Raw genomic sequence first — 21,919 nt, forward strand, 5'->3', positions numbered from 1 at the left:
GTGGAAACGGTTAACGAACCAAGGAAAGTTTGCTCGACGCGCGAAGCGCACGAGTCCAAAATGGTCGACGGCTCGTTCTCGAGTCGTCACGACCCAGCGATGATTCTTCGGAATCTGACGCCAAACCTGACACGCAGGATGATTCGTCACAGCAATAACAACTTTATCGCAGGAATTCCTTTTTCCCAGGAAACCCAAAGTACGTGACTCTTGCTCGACAACGTTTGTTGCAGACCACAAAGCAACCAGCTTCTTCTCCGACTCTCTCGCTCCGCCTCTTCCTCTCCTCTGCTCTGCCGTCGTCTTCCGGTCCGATTTCCGGTATCATTTAAGGTTAACCTTTTTAACTTTTGATAGCTGTTCGTGAATACTAAACCTTTTGAAGATAATAATAGTACATTGTAGCGGTTACCGGAAGCATGGCACAATCACCTTGCACCGGCGGATGACGTAACCGGCGGGCGGTTACTTGCCCGGACTCGCCCGGACATGTCCGGACTTGCCTCGCCCGGGCGGACTCGCGATTTGCATACCACGCCCCGTTGAGAGGCGTGGCTGACTTATTTGCATACCACGCCCCGCCTGAGAGGCGTGGCTTTTGTGTGGTGAACTTTCATTATAAATTGCCGCCCGTGTTAACGGGCTATTCAGTGCTTTTGAGTTCTTGCGGTTTGAGCTGAAATAAATAGCTCAGTGAAAATTCGTTCCTGTTCGTTCGTTCCTCGGAAACCGCTGAATGGAAAAATTTGAAACTTGGCACATTGTCAAGCACTCCCAATGGAGAACAAAAGCATTATAATGATATCATCAGTGAAATGGTATACCAGGCAAAAATGTTTTTATCGAATTTCTTATCGTAAAAATCTGAAATTGCATGCACATGATCTATGACCCATTTGTATTGAAATATTCGATTTATGGCATCATTGGTCACATGGTTTGGCAGCCATATTCGATTGAAGGGAAAAATGAAATAATTATATCTCTGAAATCGCTCGCCCTATCGTTGCGAAATTTTACCAATATCATCGAACAGCACTGTTGCATATAGTTTGAAAATGATGATGTCATAGGTCACGTGGTTTGGCAGCCATCTTGGATAGAAAAACGAACCTTATCCGACCAACATGAAACTTCACAAACGTGATCCACAACCCATTCATATGCAGAGTGATGGCATCTTCCCGTTGTGGGACTATGCGGAGGCATATTGGCGACACAGTCGCATTGTTCTAGTTTAAGTATCACGCTGTATGTCGCTTTTCACCCAATCTCTCAATGGTAAAGAATCACTCAAAAATTAAATAATTCTCGTATCTGAATCCATATTCAGTTCTTCACCAAAATCGAATAATTTTGTCCTTGTCACATGCGCTACAACTCTGCCAAATTTCATTTGAATCCGTCCACAACTTTTTGAGATATTTTTTCACAGACAAACAGAGAGACAGACAGGGGTGAAAACATAACCTGCATGCACCTTCGGTGCCGCAGGTAATGACGATGTTCTTTTCTACCCTTCTTTTGTGCAATGCTTTTAGTCACCTCATTACCTACATCCTTTACATGCAAGACAAAGCAACCAAATGTCGTGCTTTTCACATAGGTTCATTGGATGATGTCGTCCATTACTTGCAGGTGAGGAAACCCTACGTGTGCTCAGTAATGTTCTTCACAAAGGGTTTTGTAAGCTGGCCCATTCCATTTGCTAGGATTTCTGGACTTTTAAGAAATTTCGTGCAAAAATCTTGGAACATTTATTATTCCTTCCGCCACCAAAGGTGGATGGAGGTTATGTTTCCACCACTGTCTGTTTGTTTGCAAACAGGATATCTCAAAAAGTTGTGGATGGATTTGCATGAAATTTGGTGGAGGCTTTGGGTGTTTGACAAAGACGAAATGATTATATTTTATTGAAGATCTGGATCCGAGAATTTTTAAGTGATTCTTCACCATTGAAATGAGGAGGAGGGGGGGGGGGGGGGGATGATATATTGCAAGGTATCTCAAAAGGTTGTGGATGGATTGAACCACCGAGCAATAGTTGTCTCCGACGCCATTGATGGCAGCTGTGATCGTCAATCATTCTTTCTCTGTAAATCATTCGTTTGGGTGTTGGAAAACTTATTCCTAATGAGCTTTATATGATCTTCTGCCGCCCGACACAGCAAATATCCCGTTCGCTGGGCCAAAAGTTTGCCTTCCTCTTTCTTGTCTGTTTGACTTCAGCCGCCATGATAGCTTTGCAAGCGGACGAGACGGTGAAATGCATTGTGGGACATTGCCATCTACCAATCAAAAGTTTATCCGCACCTTATCTGGTGGATAGCGATCCAACCGGATTTTATCCTTCGGATAGTTATCCACAAAATAAGAATCTTAACCGCAGAATAGCTCTTATCCAGGGTTTTAAGTATCCGAGCTTCTAGCAACCCGGCCCAGGGTGACATTTTATAACTAGGTACAGATTGGAGCTCAGATTATACATCCCAGAGTTCAGTGGACATAATTCGAGGCTATCTGACAAACTGTAATGATACACAAATTCTGGACAGCCTTACATTCTAATTGCACACCGCTCCTTTCCTATGCCATCTCCTGACGCTGCATGACGTCATTGCCGGGCACAGAAGGGGGCTCAGCAATGACGCACACTGAAAGGGAGTACTCAGTTTTCACTCCGGTTTCTTTCTTCTTTTCTTGTATTCTTGCGAAAATCAAAGATTTTTCAAGTGTATTGGTTGGTCTTGTGCGCTATTCTGTCTGTTTGTCTGTATGTCATTTGCCTACAGGTCACAATTTTCAAGTGATCTTCACGAAACTTCACCAAATGGTAGAGTTGGTCATAAGCAAGAAGCCCATTTTTGGGGGGTCAAAAGGTCAATAGGTCAACATTGGCCAAAGGTCACCAACTTTATCGAATTTCTAAAATCGTCAATTTTCATCTGATTAACTTGAAATTTGAAGAGGATTTGCATACCAGGTCACTGAATTCAACCACCAAGTATTTTTGAGGTCATCATAGGCCAACAACTTATTTTAGGGATTTTGCAAGTATCGTGCTATGCACGACATATTTCTTGTTTTCTTGTTACTTGCCGGAAAATATTCCGGCAAGTATGTTGATCGGTTGGTTTGTCTGTGTTTGTCTGTCTGTTTGTTTGTCTGTCTGTCTGTGCTCAGCACTACGTCTACACCGTTGCACATAGAATCGCCAAACTTTACACACATATTTGTCTTGTCCTGGAATAGACTGTGCCCAATTGATGATGTCATTGGTCACGTGATTCGGCCGCCATCTTGGAAAAACCGAAAAACTTTGCACCTCTATGTCTCCAAAAGTGCTGAATAGAAAAAATTGAGACATGGCTCATTGTAAAGAACTCTCCATGGGGAATAAAATATGTTAATGATGATGTCATTGGTGCCTCTATTATGACGTCATAATTCAACAAGTACAAAACTTCATCCGATCAAGATGCAATTTCTTGAGCGCCATGTCGGCATAAACTGGTGGAGAAAAAAAAACTAATGACGTCATCGGTCACGTGGTTCGGCCGCCATCTTGTAAAAACGGAAAAACCTTGCACCTCTATATGTCCGAAAGTGCTGAATAGAAAAAATTGTGACATGGCTCATTGTTAAGAACTCTCCATGAGGAATAAAATATGTTAATGATGATGTCATTGGTGCCTCCATTATGACGTCATAATTCGACAAGTACAAAACTTCAGCCGATCAAGATGAAATTTCTTGAGCGTCATCAAGGAATAAATTAATTTAGAAAACAAATAATGATGACGTCATCGGTCACGTGGTTCGGCCGCCATATTTGTCCAAAATGGCCGATAAAAAGTACATTCCAGCAAGTCCCTGGTCTCTGATCGATTTTTCATTTGTTTGTTTGTCCGGGCGATATCTCGGGTATCCTTTGAGCTAGGAAGCTGACATTTGGGCACAATAGTGAACATGTGCTTTGACAAAAACGGTATTTTTTGATTAATCAAGTAATTCATTAATTACTTAATTATTATCGATTTATTAAGTACTTATTTATTTTCTTTCTAACCAAGGCAATATCTCAGGTACCTTTTGACCGAGGAAGGTGATATTTGGACACGACAACGAACAAGTGATTTGGCTGTAAAGGGTATTTTAATTCATTGATTAATCAATTAATCGATTAATTATTTATAAATTAATCGATTACTTATTTAATTTTTTCGATAAATTTTTTATTTAATTTATTTCCAAAAAGTTACAGATTCGGATGAAACACTGGTGGTTCAGGCAGTTGATTAATTGATTGATTCATGCAGTATTAGCCAGTTGATCAATAAAGTAATTATTTTCTGATTCTTACTTATTTATTTTCAATACGCAATTAATCATTAAATTAATGTACACCACTCCTTCCCAATTCCGTTTCCATGGGCCTCAGCGCCCCGGCAATGTGGCATGCTGGAGGATATAATATTTATTTATTTGGCATAGGGAGGTGTACTTTGAATGTAGTTCTACTTGTTTTCTTTTTTTTTCTTTACAAGACCAAATATCATAGAAGAGCAAGGTAGAACTGACAGTTTGACAAACATCAAGGGAATGAATGAACAAGAAGAGAGGACAGTTAGGAAAAAAATGAAAACAATAAGCTGGTTTTGGTTAGGAAAGGTTAATGGGGGTAATAATGATCATGGTACAGAATTTGGGATGACAGGAGATGGCTTGCACTGTTTGCTTGGAGTCCTGGAGGGAATCTTCCCCCATCCAAAACCTTGATCTTTTCTACCCCCACTAATTCACCCCAGATCCACCTTGTTTGAAATTCCAACTTCTTTCCTGGAAGTCTTGGCAGTGTCCATATGTTTTATACCTCTCCCACCCCCCCCCCCCCTTCCCATGCCTCCCCCCCAAAGCCCTCTCCCTCCCACAGTTCTCTCGATGTCTCCATGTCTCTCGGTCCCTGCTCTCAAATGTTGTGTTTGTGTCCTTCCCCCTCTCTCCCCATCTTGTCTACCGCTCCCGATGTTATTTGTTTTGTGTGTCTGTTTGTCTTTCTGTGTGATTAATGTTCGCTCTTTCACGAGCCTCGATCTTGTAAAAAAAATTTAAAAAAAATAAAAAAAGCGAGACAGTACAGCATCTGGAAGGTGGTTCCATAGCTGGCAGAATTGAAAAATAAAAGTTGAGGTAATCAAGATATGCATTTTGAGATCAGGTAATTGAATGAGATAAATATCTCAGAAGTAGCATATCTTCGATTTTGAGCTGTCTAATCTGAGTTCAATTTCCGACCTAACTATAAACTGCCACTCTGGTCTCCAAATTCCTGAAGTAATATGCAGAGGTACCATATCTGTGGCACAGACGTACTTCTATGGTGGTGCAGCCAGCATCCAAGTGCTGCACACCAATGAATGAATGAATGAACGAATAAAACATGGTCAAAGGAAAGTGTGAAACAGAGGACGAAATGGAAATCATAATTAAATAAAAGGCACCCTCGGGTGTTTGCTTTCTGGCAGGAGGAGTTGGAGACATTTCCTTATTCAACTTTGAATGAAGTCTCGGTGCAAAATGGATCAGTCCAGGATGATGCCGTGCTTGCCTTGGTCTGCCATGATCATTTGGAACCAAACCCGGAACTCTTCCTGTTTCACTGTGGGCCTGTGGGGGTAAGTTTGATATTTTAAAAAACTTGCAGATTCCTTATCTGATCCCTCAGCTGCTTCAATGATGGACATCTTGCTGATTGGCAGACCTAAAGAAAGGTGGCTTTGAATTTTAAGAGAACAGAAGGAAGAAAGATGCATGATTGGCTGTCATTGTATGACATCAAGACCTGTGATTTTTCTAGGCCTTGAACTTCCTATTTCAAGCCGCAGTCGTGATTGTGAACACTTCCTTATTGATCTCATATCTGTATTATGTAAAATTGTGATTTTTAACATTTCTGTCCAACTAAATTAACAAACAGCATTGCTTGTGAATATATATATATTGTTACGGTACGCGGTTAAGGATGGTATGTTTGCCAAGCGGAGGCTCCGCGACCGAACAGTTGTTCCCCGACTAAACCCGATTCACCCAAACGTTGGCCGTATCGCGCCACCGCTATTCAATCGGGAAAAGACTAAGACGACGAATGCAAAGAGGAAGAAGAAGAAGACGTACAGAAGAGTAACAGGGTTTATTATTATTTACACACACATAAGCAAAAAGAGCAGTCACGGGTATTTACAGCGGACATGAAAAAGCAGGTAACACAGTGCAAATTACTAGCTTATACTGACTTAGTTTACTACCCAGGACAGCACGAACAGAACAAACTCACGTACGCAAATGGATGGAAGGGTAGGAATCGTTTGGAGGGATGAGCAGGTGGGATCACAGGGCACAGCGAGCAGGTCCACTCCGGGCGGGAGGCGAGGAGCCGGCAGCTCCTTGTATTCGGCTTTACAGCGCACGCCGGCAGCTCCTTGTATTCGGCTTTACAGCGCACGCCGGCAGCTCCTTGTATTTGGCTTTACAGCGCACGCCGGCAGGGTCACTCGCTGGTTGAAACGGGGCTGGTTGAAGCGGCTCTTTGTCAAAGGCTTTTCGTATCTCTCACGCAACTCCGGTGCAACTCTGAACTCTCTCCCGGTGGACTGCCAACCCTCTTACGCACCTGGACTCATCTGCCGTATCTCTCGTGTAGCTTGTTTCCCAGCGATCGTCGCACCCTTCTCTCATACCTTCAGCGCGGGTCCGACACGCCCCCCTCGGTTTCGGTACCGCCCTCCCCCCCCCCCCCCGTGCTCTGTTTCGTGACCTTGTATGGTAATCCCACGGGCTTGTCTCCTTATTTGGGCATGGCGCCGACGGCACGCCCCTCGTGGCGAGCCACGGGCTTGTTTCCTTATTTGGGCATGGGGCTGAACAGCCCCGCCCTTCGTGGCGTGCCCTGGGCTTGCCTCTCCCTGGCGACCCCGCCCCTCCTGTTCAAACAGAGCACGGAGCACATATTCACCATCGCAGCGAAATGAGAGGGCGTGCATCCCACGCTTGTGAACTGCTTTACCCACAGATGGAGAGTTTGGCTGGGAAATGGAATTATTGAAGGGGAGCTATTCTTAATTGATTCGGTGCAATGGAGTGTCGTTCTAATGGAAGACAAGGCCTTACTCTAAAACACATAATAAGATATAAGCTACTGAACAAGGGTTTTATCGTGTCCTTCAATGTGGTGTTTCATGGAATAACTACTGAGACGCCCTTTTTACCTTTACACAACTCTGGAGGCAGGAGGGGCCATATCCAACCAAGGTTACACAACAATTTACCACTACAATACACACAATCAAAAAAATGCAATCCTCATATCCGCAACAATATACATATATATATATATATATATATATATATATATATATATATATATATATATATATATATATATATATATATATATATATATATGTCAAGTAGTAGATTTGTTATTGCCTAAAGTTCAGTTATAGACGTTGGTTGCTAATGTGTTATGATTTAAATCTGGTTTAAAAATGCTATTTTCATGAAGTTAATAAAGGGTTTTTGCTTCGTTTTAGTTTTGGATGAGGAGAGGCTCGCTGAGGTCATGCTGAACAAATTGTATACGTGTGCTTTTTCAAGGCTAGATAACATAAACCTGTTGTTTTTACCATATGTATTTTGTATTAATCACAGCGACGCCTAACTCTGTATAAACATGCTTTGGATTACTCATGTACACAAACCCATAAAATATATGGGTTTGTTTGGCTAAGCATACACTCTCCTCTTTGTGAGTTACATTTCTGTTTTCTCGGAGCCCAGAGAAACATTTGGTCCAAATGATAAGGAAGGGCTGACTCCCCCGAATGATAACGGTGGGAGGGACTCTCGCCAGTCGCTTCGTTCTCTCGGAGATTTTCTGATAATCGTATTCGTATATAAGTGAATGAGAATCAATGCGTTTTCAGGAAGGCTTGACGTGGCATGAGACTGGCTCTTGCTATAGATGTCTTGGCCTCCTCCGGATCTGTATAAGTTGGTTTTTAATAAAGCTGCGCCATTCCAGGCTATTGTGGACTTCTTTTGCAAACGAAGAGCTGATTCTTCACAGATGGTACCAGGAGTGGGGTGTCAACAGACGCGGAGGACGGGAAACGGAGCCCGAGGGACAGGAGGAAGGCTGACCTGAGGCCGGCGCCGGCACGTTGATTTGATTAAAGGTGGGAGTTGTTTTATATCAGAGGGCTATTATTCCAAATTCGTACCTTCCTCCCTCGCGCGGGTTCAGTCTCCTTGTCTTCCGCGCTGTCTGCACTCGAACAGAAATTGTAAGTAAAGGCTCATTTAGGCCTCAGAATGACGTAGCTTTGTTAAAGCCAGGATAAACAAGTAAGGATACAAGTAAGGACTTAACAGTAAGCTTAAAGTTACAGTTAGCACCAGGAGGGGAAAATGAGGTCGGACAGCCATATAGGCTGAAGCCAGGTGGCCAAGATTTTTCCAGGAAGGAACAGCCCAGAGACAAGATGGGGTATGCCATTGCATGCCAGGGAACGAAGGGCTGTGGCTAAACTTAGATAGAAGGCCATAGGAACATAGAAGGCCATAGGAACATGGCCAGTAAAAGGATTTGCGCAGGATATCGGTGAAGATAACGTTCGGTACAAGGGAAGGGGGGAAAGTGAGGTCGGACAGCCATATAGGTCGAGCCAGGCCGAGAACTTTCCAGGAAGGAACAGCCCAGAGACAAGATGGGGTATGCCATTGCATGCCAGGGAAGGAGGGCTGTGGTTAACTTAGACGGCCAAAGGGACATGGCCAGGAAGGGTGAAATGCGTAGGTACCAGGTAGGTTTGACAAGAAGGTAGTGACAACTACGAGGTCAAGCCAGGAAGCTCTAGACTAAGTTCTAGACAAGAGGTCCAGATAAAGCAGGCCAGGATCTGGTGGACAAGAGAAAATAAATAAGCTCACAGGAAATGGGCCAGGTGGCCACAGGGTGAGAAGGACAGGTTAGGTTTTGAAATATTGAAAATTGAAGCAGGAGCTGCATTGTAGGAATTTGAAGCTTCAGAGCCAAAGGAAGCAAGTTCAGGAAGCAAAGTTCAGGACAAAACAATTAAGGAGGTAGTTAAACAAGTAAAACAGCGAGTGATGCCGCTGGACCAGATACCAGACCAAGACCCCCCACCCCCCCAAGACCTGAGCTCAGTCCCGGGGCTCTAGGCAACACCCCCCACCCCCCCAAGACCTGAGCTCAGTCCCAGGGCTCTAGGCAACACCCCAACACCCCGCCCTGCCTTCCCTTTTTTTCACCTCAACCAACCCCCGTCCAACCCGTCCCAAAAATCCTTTTCCTTGAATGAGAAACGTAACATGAATGAGCAAAGATTGTTTGGGAGTGGCTGGAGAAAGGCATGATTTGAGTCGATCTGAGTTTCGCGCAAAGAATGGGAGACTCACTCGTATATGAATGAGGAATGAATGTATATTGGGATGTTAATTGACGTGTGTATCTGGCCAATGCATTTGTCTGTCATCTGTTTGGGAGTTGTTTGGGAAGCGAATTGATATAAATCGGGTCAGGAAAGCACCCGGAGTGCCCTTGTCGATCTACTGTTGATATGAAGCGGTTTCTTGGAGATGGTTGCAGAATTCGAATCAATATGTGTGTTTTACTTGAATTGAAGAGTTCATTCAATGGCAGATATTGTGGATTGTATGTGTGGGATGTATCGCTGAGGCAGCTCACCTTTGGAATTGGTGTCATATAGTGCATTTTGGGTCAGAGAGGTCAAGCGTCGGAGATCCTGTTTTTTTGCGATGTTTACGAGCTAGGGATGAGTTCTGACAGCTCAATGTTCTGACAACTCACTACATGTCAGGTCGCAGATTTGTTATGACAGCTTTTCGCACTTTGTTATGACAGCCGACTGCATGTCCCAACGTAAGGTAAACCCCGCCGCGAACGCGAATAGAGCGGCGTGCAGGGAGTGTTGGGATTCGTGTGGAGGCACGAGGGTGCGCGCCAAGACGGGGGGCGGCGTGGCGTCGTCGCGTTGAAATGGTTGTGCCAGGTCGATCGGCGATCTCTGAATTTAAATCGGATTTTTGTCATGTGTGTTGTGAAATTAAACGTCTATCCGAGAATCCTGGCAATGTTCGTTTAATTATCTGCTCAGAGTGCCGGCGATAACTCGCCCACTCTCAGAGGAGGATGTGTGCCCAAATGCATTGTGGGTCATTTCGACTTTGCTGGATGTCGGACGTTCATGTCAGACGAGCCATGTCGGAATAGTGGCCGGCTGCGACATATATGCCAGGCAATGTTACAGGATGGATTTTTATTTAAGATGGATTTATAAGATGGATAGATGGATGGATTTATTTAAGATGGCTAAAATAAACGATTTCAAGACAGAGTAATTAATTTCCGGAGCCAAGTTCCAACAGGAAGTCTTGTTCGTACAGTAAGGTACAGTGCGGAGTGGCGGCTGGAAGATGCATCGATGCATTTGTGTTGATCGATGCGGACACAGATTTAGTATGCTGGTAAGGTCAAGTTATTAAAATAGGAAATTCAATAATTTGAGCAGAAATGTCACGTTTCAACAGAACGCTGATCCGAGGAAGGAGGACGGTTGAGGTTTCAACTGTCGGTATGTGGTGTGGCTTGTGCCAAGGTGTGGGCGCGAGGAGGTGTGTTGATGAAGCGTTGTGCGAACGAGGAGGGATGTGCGAAAGGTGCACCAGGTAGAGAGGTGCTGCATTGTGAAGCACGCCTCGTACGGAAGTTCCTGGACGGATTGTGACGGTTGTTGGATTCGTAGGAGCTAGCATTTTGCGATGTAGAGCCTCAATAAGGGTCATTTGTCTGTCTGGATGTGGTTCTTGCAGGGAATGACGCCGGACTTGTATTATTTGCGGAAAAATAAAGCGCTGGTTACCCCAATTCGAAGTTTGACCTTTTAAAGTTTAGTTGACCTTTGTTCGAGATATGCAAGGGAAAGGTCAGAGGTAATTCACTAACCTTGGAAGAACGACAGGCGGAGTCAGTCTACAGGGTGTTGCTTTAACGACAGGATATAGAACTTAAATCTGGAGAGAATATCGGGACATATATTGTTGGTTAAACCAAAATCATGTACGTAATTAATGAACAGAGAATATCGAGTCCTGTTTGTCTTTGTAATTGTCGTTGATGTCCCGATTCAGGGGTCTCAAGAAATAAACAGACTTCCGGTGCCGACCAGAAGCGTCAGGTACAGTACGCTTGGAATTTAATTTAACCGGGCCGAGCGGTGGGGATTTGAGATGGATTTGAGTCACGTTAAATGGAGGACAGTTGGGAGGATGAAGAGATGCAAGTAACGTGGATTAAATTGTGGTATCACGAGTTGGGTGCCAGAGATATTGTGGTTATTATAACTCACTGATTATAGGGGGCGCCGGGCGCACCGAGTACAGATCGGGTTGCATGATGGAGCACGCATGCATGGATTTTGGCTTTGCGAGGCTCCGGATAGAAATTGGCATTTCGATGCTGTGGATTATATTGTGCCTGCCCGGAAAGGTGATGTCCTGTGCTGGGGCTGGCGACATGCCTCTGTTATTTGTCTGTCTGTCGGTCTGATTGTAAGTCTTTGGTACTGGGAGGGCTAATTGAGTGCTCAGGCGTCATTGTTCCATGGAGGCAGGAGCTGTGAGTCACAAAATGTAAATGTAACACAGAGAGATGGACAGGACAACAATGGAGTTTATATGGACGGGTTTGGGGCAGTTTCAATCTGACGATTACAGAGTGCTTTGTTCCGTTCACGAAACATGTAAAATTCATGGAGTTGAAGTCGTTTGCAAGAAGGCAGCAGAGTCAGTACTGGGATGCAACTTCGTCCGGGGGTTTTGGTCCAGCCTGCAAGGAGTCCAGGGGCTTGTTTTAGGGCTGGGTCGCCAAAAATGGGATGCTGTGCCCATCTGGATGTAAAATTATCCATCAAGGACGGGGAATAATGTGCAGTGTGATTGGGTAAGAGGTAAAGGCCATAAAACACCAACCCCATGAGGAACGAAATAAATGGAGAGATGTTGGGATCACATGATGGTTGGGATTGAAGAACAACCTACTGGGATTTCAAACCTGTGTTTGGGTCTGGGGCAACTGGGTGATGGGCAACAGTGTATGAGTGAGTAATTATGATCTGTTTAAGTGTAAGAGGCGGTGGAGAAGAAAGGGGTGATGAAAAGTTATTTGTTTAGTGTGAAGTAGGTTGGTTGCTTACTTGTCACAGTAAGATGAGAGTTGTGTTTTTAAGCTTGGTCTTTGAATGAATTGTTGCTTGGAATGTGTTGATTGGAAAAGTGATTTCTGATCGCTGATCCGATCTGGTTTTGAATTGTTTGATTTAATTTTGAGTTGATTGGAGGTAATAAGGATTTGTGTTGATTTCCTGATTTGAGTTGATCTGGAAACAAAGACAGATGGGATTAATGTGTATATCAGGAACAATTTGGAAAAGAAATATGGATATATGACATTGCTAAAATATAACCAAGCAATTGAGAGTTCTTGGGTTAATGGGATATAAATAAATGTATCTACAAGTTGATGGTTTATAAAAATTTAGTTCTGGATGATACTTAAACGATGAACAATGTTGGCAATATACAAAGAATGTGACTTGTTTTTTTTGGGGGAAAACATGTGGTTTAAATTTGGTTGGCTAAGTTTTAAAGATGGAGATGTTTCGCAGAACTCTTATGATTATTTACATGAGTGGTGGACTATTCCATGGAGAAGCATGGTATGGTATAAAAATAAAGAGGGAGTATCCAGGAAAAAGATGTTCAAGTGAACTTTGTGCTGTGAAAAGAATGTCGAGTTAATGGAAGTGTTTTGTTCGATTAATTTTGTTCAATTTGTGTTCAAATGACCATCGATGTTGGGGGCAAAGTTATGGGTGAATTTGGTGAGTGGTTGTGGGCAAACGAAGATTAATTTAGATTTATCATAGTTAAGTTCGAGGAAGTTGATTTGAAGCCAGAATTTTATTTGGATGCCAGAAAGGAGAAAGGAGATGCTGAAAGCCAGAAAGGAGATGCTGTTGTCTACTCTGAATGACAGGTGGCGGTATCCAGGGCGCTGAGGAGTTTGTTCACGTTGTAAAGTTTGTTTATTTAGTTTGTTTATTGTAGAGAAGAATGCTTTTGGGATTCCGGAGCCAGAGTGGATAATTTGAGAGTAGTAGGTGGTCCATGTGAAGCTTGGGAGTGAACTGATTTGGGTTTAATAGGCACAAGCTGGTCTAAACAGGGTGAGGAGGATGGCGTGATTGATGATGTCAAAGGAGGCGTTGAGGTGAGGAGGATGAAAATGTTGAGGTTGCCGGCGTCAGAGGAGAGAGAAGGTCGCTGGTGATTTTGAGGAGAGCAGTTTCAGTACTGTGGCTGGAGCAGAATCCGGATTGGGATGTTTCATACAGGTTATTGGCAGAGTGGTGATGTTTGAGTTGAGTGGCCACAGCACGTTCCAAAACTTTTGACAGAAAGGGTAGATTGGAGATGGGTCTGAAGTTATTTAGGGTGTCAGGGTTTAGTCCAGGGTTTTTCCAGAATGGGGGTGAAGTTTCACGAGTTTTTGGGGAAATCGGTATGTGAAGCTGGATTAAGTTGGAACTGCTTGATGAGCCATGGAGATGGATTGGGTTTCGTTGTTGGTTGTCTGGGAGTTCGGTTGTTGCATTGCCAAAGGTTTCTGTGTGGTGGACACACTGGTTGGCTGTTGTCTTGTGTGACGTGGGTGGAGATGTATGTGGCTGTGTGTGGCTGCCTGGAGGGGAAGACGGCTACAGTGGTTGATATTGGTTGTGGGTTGTCCGGGGTGCTTCGATTTGCATAAAGGGTGAAGATTGGGATATTACATTATTTTGAGTAAGTATTGGCATGAGTAATTACATAAGTAATTATGAGTTATTATGAGTAATTAGTGGTATGAGTATTAGTTATGAGTAAGTGATTATTTTAGTAAACTTACATGTTTCGCTGTGTTGTGGATCTGGGGACAAGCTAGTTTGATGGGTACCCTGGGGTCTTCAGCGTGTCTATGTGTTTGTCTGGCTGTTACACTAGACTCTGGGATGTGTTTTCATGAGACGAATTTCAGAATTGATGACAATTCAGTGAGTATGGTGGACAACGTGAAGTGGCTGGTGTGAAGGAAGGGGTTGGGAAAGATGGACCCCCTTCACGAATACCCAGTAGGGTAGCTTAATTTCAGACATAACAGTGAGAATCTATTGTGAGCGAATCACAGTGGGTGAGGAAAACATTGTGTGTGACCAGACACCAGAACTGACCAGAATTGAAATTGGAAGTAGACCAGGTTATTTCTATTATTTGTTTATTCGTGAAAATAAATAAATAATAGGGGGAGGTTCATGGAGGTTAATGGTGGTTTGTTTGTATTAATCGAGGTTAATGGTGGTTTGTGTTTGTGTTAATGGAGGTTAAAGGTGGTTGGTTTGTGGTAATTCTAGTTGAAACTCTAGCTGAAATAATTTCCGTTTAATTTTATAATTTTATTTTTATTGATGTTGGAAACAGGTAATGGGATGCTGAGAGAAGGATTGAATTTAATTTGAATTGGACTGGATTAAATGGGATTGAATTTAAAAAAATTGAATATTGGATAAAATTGGATCCACTTGAAAAAAGTGGATTAGGAAATTGGAGACCTGTAGACCAGGCGCTCCCAGGAGACTTGTGGACCAGGTGTTCCACCAGAGGAAAAAGACCAGGTGTTCGTGGAGCACTTCACCTGCAAGAACGCCTTGGAACCAAGGTGGAAGGGACCAGTCCAGGTGTTGCTGACTACACCAACGGCAGTCTTTTGCGAGGGCAAGACTTCGTGGATCCACGCCACGCACTGTAAGTTGGCCATACAAGCACCAGACACTACACCACAGCAACCACAGTAAGGATGGGCCTAATCATAGGTACAATACTATTGATAGCGACAGCAGCTAGGGGAAACTCCGATTCCAATAGATGCGAAAACGAAACCCGACACCTCACCGTAACATGGGGACAAAGAGTATCACTACCATGTTTCGAACAGAAAGCCCTGCACACAAATTGGGTGAACATAAATTGGCTAGCACTGTCGGCAGGGCCTGGACGCGTTGGCATGATACTACAAAAGCAACGAGAGTTCCGGGAAGACGGGCAAGCTAGCATTAAGACCTTGGCCCAACCAGGATACCAATGGGGAACCCCTGATTTTAAGCTACAAACACGCACACGCCTAGGGAAAGACATGACCATGCAGGTCCGGTGCAGCGTCTGGACCCCTGGCGCGGCCGGTGGCGAAAAGAACTACATACCATGCATCGAATACATACTCACGCCGCAACCCCAGGATAAGGCCCCAAAGAGGGGGGAAAACACATATTGGAAAGTGGCCAGGGAGGTGGCAACAATTTAAAATAGGACACACTGCTGGTCGTGCATGCGCTTTCCCCAAGCAGGCACCACAGGAATACACATGATAGTGCTACCTCTGTCCCTCAATGACCTCTGCTCACAACCTATCGATTCCCCATGTTTAGTCACCACGCTGGAAAGAGAAGGGGTTGACAACGGCAAGAGTTGCAATCGACAATTTAATTATCGCCCGTCAATGATTGCCCATGTGGCCGAGAGGCCTGCCCCCGTCTGGGTCAAACCACAGAAAGGGAAGGTCTGCCTCCAGGGTTCCGGCCACTTGCGTATGGGAGAATCAGAATGCGCCTACACTCTCCCCGGGAAGCTGGGACAAGGGAGCTCGGGGATTACATTACGAATAGTACTGCAAGATAAACACAACCACAACATAACGGCTATAACATTCTCTAGGGGGGTTAGTAGGATTAATGGGGTGGTAAAGGGACTCCAGTGCTTATCCACCCACCTGGTCCCACCCCATGGGACAATGTTTATATGCGGCGACAAGGCTTACCCCTATTTACCAAATAATTGGGGGGGCACATGTTATCTGGGTTCAGTTCTTCCTGACGTTGAGATACTGGATGAGCGAGACCCAAAGTCCTTGGACAGGCGTTATAAGAGGTCAGTCATGAACGAAGATGGAACCACTAAACTACACGGGAGTCTATGGGAAAAGGTGTTTGGTTTCTTCTTCCCAGGAGCGGGCACAGTCATGGATAGTTTCCGGATAGACAAATTGGCTTTGGCCCTAGAAAAGGTGGCAAACGACACCGCTACGGCTCATGACATACTATTGGATCGATCGGATCGCGCGCGAAAATTCTTATACATTTAGCTGGCTCACTGGCTGGTTCCAGGGATGGACGGGCACCATAGTGAAGTGGTTATTGACCGCACTGGCTGTGATAATCGGGGTAGTAATTTGGGGGGCACTAATGAAATCTCTAGTCCTCCTCTGTATGAGAAAGTATTTTACAGGATGGAAAGTGAAGAAGCCGCCGACAACAACTATGGCTCTGACCACAGAGGCCGTCGACCTGAACGGGTCCTTCAACAAGGCAGTTGCGACCAGCGCTCCAGAAAATTGTATTGAATTTTGTGACGACTGTGATACTTGTGTGGATCCCATGTGGGAACTGGCTGCTGCCTGTAACGGTGTATGTGATGACTGTGATACTTGTGCTATAAACCCCTTGCGTGTACTGGCTAACGCTGCTTATGTATTACAAGCTGACAGCTGCACGCCCCCTTCTGACCCAACTATGGATCTGATTGCGACACTGGGTCTGGCGGTCGAGGGACCCGACGTGGATATCCTAGACCCGCAAGCCGACCAGGCGCCCAAGGGAGACTTTGACATAAAGGAAGTCCCTCTCTTTTCTCCAAATGTTTTAAGTTCAAATGCTTCAAGTGAATCGGATTTTTACGCTCTGTACCCTGACCAGGAAATTGAGACACAAGATACTGACAATACTATGTATTCCCCAGAACAGCAGCACGTGAGGGACCTCATGGGCATGATCGTTGATTAACTTCGAAGATCTGCAAGGACTGGGTCTGCAAAGGGTGGGGGGAGCAAGTTCCGCAGGGGAGGTGATGGGCCCTCTGGCGGAGCAGAACCTCATCTGGACCAGACACCTTCGTTGTGGATCCGAAACGTTAATGGACTTTCATGTTCTGAGCCCTCAGGCTCCGAGCACGCACCACACGACACGTTCGCCAAATGCACGGGCGAGGCGCTTTGGGCGCACGATATGCCCTTGGGAGATACCCGCATTACAATTATTTTTTCAATACCCGCATTACACAATTATTTTTCAATAAAGCCCGATGTGGCACGTTGTCTCTTAAGATACTTTGTCTCGACGAGACAAGAGGAAGGAATGTCAAGTAGTAGATTTGTTATTGCCTAAAGTTCAGTTATAGACGTTGGTTGCTAATGTGTTATGATTTAAATCTGGTTTAAAAATGCTATTTTCATGAAGTTAATAAAGGGTTTTTGCTTCGTTTTAGTTTTGGATGAGGAGAGGCTCGCTGAGGTCATGCTGAACAAATTGTATACGTGTGCTTTTTCAAGGCTAGATAACATAAACCTGTTGTTTTTACCATATGTATTTTGTATTAATCACAGCGACGCCTAACTCTGTATAAACATGCTTTGGATTACTCATGTACACAAACCCATAAAATATATGGGTTTGTTTGGCTAAGCATACACTCTCCTCTTTGTGAGTTACATTTCTGTTTTCTCGGAGCCCAGAGAAACATTTGGTCCAAATGATAAGGAAGGGCTGACTCCCCCGAATGATAACGGTGGGAGGGACTCTCGCCAGTCGCTTCGTTCTCTCGGAGATTTTCTGATAATCGTATTCGTATATAAGTGAATGAGAATCAATGCGTTTTCAGGAAGGCTTGACGTGGCATGAGACCACTGAACTATAACACTACGTGGAACGGACGGTGCCCGTGATCCGCTGAAGCCACCGACATGTATGGCGCCCCCTATCGTATGCACCCAGAAAAATGAATGCCCCCATAGCCTTTGTGGGTAGGTGTAAGTTTTCCAAGATAAATTTTGCCATTATTTTCATCGCAAGAACGTACTAAAAATATTGAATCCATGATTATCAATGTTACACACATGACTAATACTGTAATGTACACTGTACTTGCACAAAATACAAGGCAAAACATGGCTATCAAGGTCGAGTTTAGGTAATTTTGTGGCATACTGTCCATAATTCACACACAAAGCAAATTACAATAAACATGTCAAAAAAAATTAAAGGAAGTGTAGCACAACAAAGCGCTTAAATTGCATCATATACTTCATACATGTACACATACATAGATATAATAGTGAGTAAACATGCATAAATGTCCATGATAGGTACATGAACATTTTCTGTACAGTGTATACAGTAACAAATATGTTGCATTTCAGAAATGAGCTGATGAGAGTGAGGCAAGAACTTTCAACTGTAGTTATACAAATAACAAGGCAAATTACTGTACACAGTCAAGTCTCAAAGCTTCATACTATTAAAAAAATTACCAGTGACAATAATTTTCACTATCATTAAGATCATACATGTCTTTGAAATATCTGGATGTTGTATGCTAATAAAAAAAAAAATCCAATTTATTATCATTTTCTACATAATATAAAGTCCATGTCTACTGATGACGAAACAAAATTGTTTTGGCTAGGAGCTTCCTTACTTTGGGCCCGGTAGCAGCATCTGTTTTTACCCTTCCTAAGTGGTAGAGCTTGATCTGTCCATACCGTGATGCAATTTTCTTGATCAGGCTGTGAATGTGGTTGTTGTCAATTGTAGTATCAAACTGGTGACGGTGCAACTGAGGAAATAAGTTCATGTGGCTTGTGTTCTCCAGAACTGAGGAAGAGATAGCAGATGTCACTCCACGGCCTTGAGGAAGCTTTCCTTGAGTTATTCTTAGAAGTCGCTGGAAACATTTCTCTGTTTCTCTACATACAGATACTACGCTAGCTGATGGCCTCTGCAGCCTCCCGCGATCTTTCATGGTGACAAAGTCATGAGCATTGCCATCAGAAGATGACATTGCATTGGCACATTCCATACAGTCCATATGCAGCCTAAGAGATTTCACAATGTATCCACTGATGTAGTTGACAGCCGCATCCTTATATTCTGATAAGGGCTCAATATGTGGCATGTCACTGTAGTCATGATCTGTCTTGCTGGGTTGTCTGGGAATGAGATCATACTTTCGAGTAATGTTCATAGTTGTGACATCATTGACGCTCTCAGTGTGAAGAATGGCTGTGTCATCACGAAGAATACAGTTCCCAGTGCCATTTTTTATGTGATGTCTCATCAACAGGCGTTTGTATGCAGCTTTGAACTGTCTTGCAGTGGGGTTGTTGTTGAATCCTCCACGTGCTCTGAGGGCGGAAAAGAACAATTCAATGTGATCCTGAGAGAATTTATACGTTAGTAGGTATTTGAGTGGGGCATCGGTTGGTGCGACAAGTTCTTGATACATGTTTAAAATGCTTCTGATGCTAACAACGAAGCCAACAAAACCAGTCTTTCTTGGTCCTTCACACATTTTCCTACCAGATCCATCTTTGAGACCGAGAAGGAAGACTTCAGCATCATGCAATCGTTGTTGAATGGATGCATGGTTGTCCCCTTTCAATGGTGCTTTCAGCCCCCTTCCAAACGGATTTCTGCTGTTTAAAGCATCGAAGGCTGAATCAACATGCCGAAGAAACTCTATAGTTGCACTGCAGCCCTGGAATTGTGGAAGTTGAAGTTTTTCTTCGCAATATTGCAGAGCATCAGCAACACTGGCACTGAATATTTGTGCTGCCAGGTTCACTTTCATTTTCTGCGTTCTCCACTGAATGTGGGCATTTTTTACCTTGTTCCCAAGTCGGAGTCCTTCAGATCCTTGAAGTTTGTGAAGCTCTTCAATGTATGTCCATTTCACACTTTGACCATCCTGCGTTCTAAAAATCCCACCATCTGCAAATGAATTGCGAAGTAGTTTCAGCATATGGCAGACGTCAAGTATCACATATACGCGCACGGAAGGGTCAGCTGGGTGTGGAAATGAAGGATCCATTCCATTGATGTTCACGTTTGCTCCTAGTACCTTCATCATTGCAATATGGCAGGATGGCCCATCGCACGTTAATGACACAGCACGTACACCAATGTCTCGATTCGTGCAGCTGATTGCAGAACAGGATGGCATTCTGTTTTACTCTAGTATCATGTCACCGAAGTGAAACAACTAAGAACAAATGTGCAATTATGAAAGAAATCTCTATATAAATCTTGCAAGATGTGTACGTCGTTCAATCACAGCGATACAAAAGCAATACGCTTTTTGCGTGACTAAATCCCATAATGCATTGCGATCCCGTGGCTTCATGTAAAACTCACTGCCTATGGGCCTTTTGTGTGTGTGTTCGCAGACTGTCCGTTCCACGTAGTGTTATAGTTCAGTGCATGAGACTGGCTCTTGCTATAGATGTCTTGGCCTCCTCCGGATCTGTATAAGTTGGTTTTTAATAAAGCTGCGCCATTCCAGGCTATTGTGGACTTCTTTTGCAAACGAAGAGCTGATTCTTCACATATATATATATAGATAGATAGATAGCGGTTCCCGCTGGATGTACACAATCGCCTTGCACCTGCCAGGACGCGGCCAGGGCGCAATCGCCATGCCGGGCACGCCCGGTCTCGTCTTTCCCGGGCATGCCCGCTCTCGCCTTTCCAGGGCTCGCCCAGAGCGCCCGGGCACGCCCGCTCTCGCCTTTCTAGGGCTCGCCCAGAGCGCTCGGGCACGCCCAGCCTCGACTTGCCAGGCCGCGTCCAGGACGCCCGGGCATGTCCAGACTCGCCTTTCCAGGACTCGCCCTTGACACCCGGGCATGCCCGGTCTCGGTTTTCCCGGGCAAACGCCTCGGCATAAATGTGTATATATATATGTATATATGTATATATATATATATGTGTATATATATATATATATGTATATATATATATATGTATGTATATATATATATATGTGTATATATGTATATATATATATATGTATATATGTATGTATATATATATGTATATATATATATATGTATGTATATATATATATATGTATGTATATATATATATATATATATATATATATATATATATATATATATATATATATATATATACATACATATATATATATATATTACTATATAATACTATAGCATATCTATAGTGTACTAATAATACTATAGTATGTATAATACTGTGGCGGACACAAGGGACAATAATTCAGCGCACCAGCAGGTGGCGCGAACGTCCAGGCGGGGAACTGTAATGCATGCCCCGCCTATCGGCCACGCCCGGGGGCAAGGCGTGGCCTTGGGACATATATGCGGGCTCTAAGCTCGAGCCCGCGCAGTGCTGAAGTGCGAGCTTTGAATAAAGACTCTTTGTTGTCCCAACGCGTTGTGGCCTACCTCTCTGGCAATCGAGTAGTGTGTGCGCAGCACCACACTGGTGACCCTGATTGGTTCAGCCGTTGCTGACCCCCGAACGCGCCATGGCTACCAACGCCGTCGCCGTCAAACTCCCGGAGTTTTGGGAAGCACAGGCCGACGTTTGGTTTGTGCAGGCCGAAGCCCAATTTCAGCTTCGAGGCATCACGGCGGAGGAGACCCGGTACTACCACGTGGTCGCCGCCCTCGGGCCACGGCACTGCCGCCCGAGTCATGTCCATCCTTCGGCGCCCGCCGGGCGACAACAAGTACCAGGTGCTTAAACATCTCCTCCACACCACGTTCGGGCTCACGGAGATCGAATGGGCCGACCGCCTCCTGGACCTTCCCGCCCTCGGTGACACACGACCATCCGTCCGGATGGATTACATGCGG

At 44.3% G+C, this 21,919-nt stretch overlaps 1 protein-coding gene across 1 annotated transcript in view; it reads left to right on the forward strand.

The window, feature by feature from the left end:
• LOC144889152 (epidermal growth factor receptor kinase substrate 8-like) overlaps positions 1-21,919 on the forward strand; it is a gene marked incomplete at its 3' end in the record, with an annotated part of 62,518 nt that overhangs the window by 18,975 nt on the left and 21,624 nt on the right. The window contains exon 3 of the mRNA XM_078769103.1: positions 5,526-5,675. Within this exon, the coding sequence (XP_078625229.1) occupies positions 5,526-5,675 (150 nt within the window). The remainder of the gene's footprint in view (positions 1-5,525; positions 5,676-21,919) is intronic.

Source organism: Myxine glutinosa, unplaced genomic scaffold (genome assembly GCF_964187855.1).
Source record: "Myxine glutinosa unplaced genomic scaffold, kmMyxGlut1.1 SCAFFOLD_1172, whole genome shotgun sequence".
Classification (NCBI taxonomy): Eukaryota; Metazoa; Chordata; class Myxini; order Myxiniformes; family Myxinidae; genus Myxine; species Myxine glutinosa.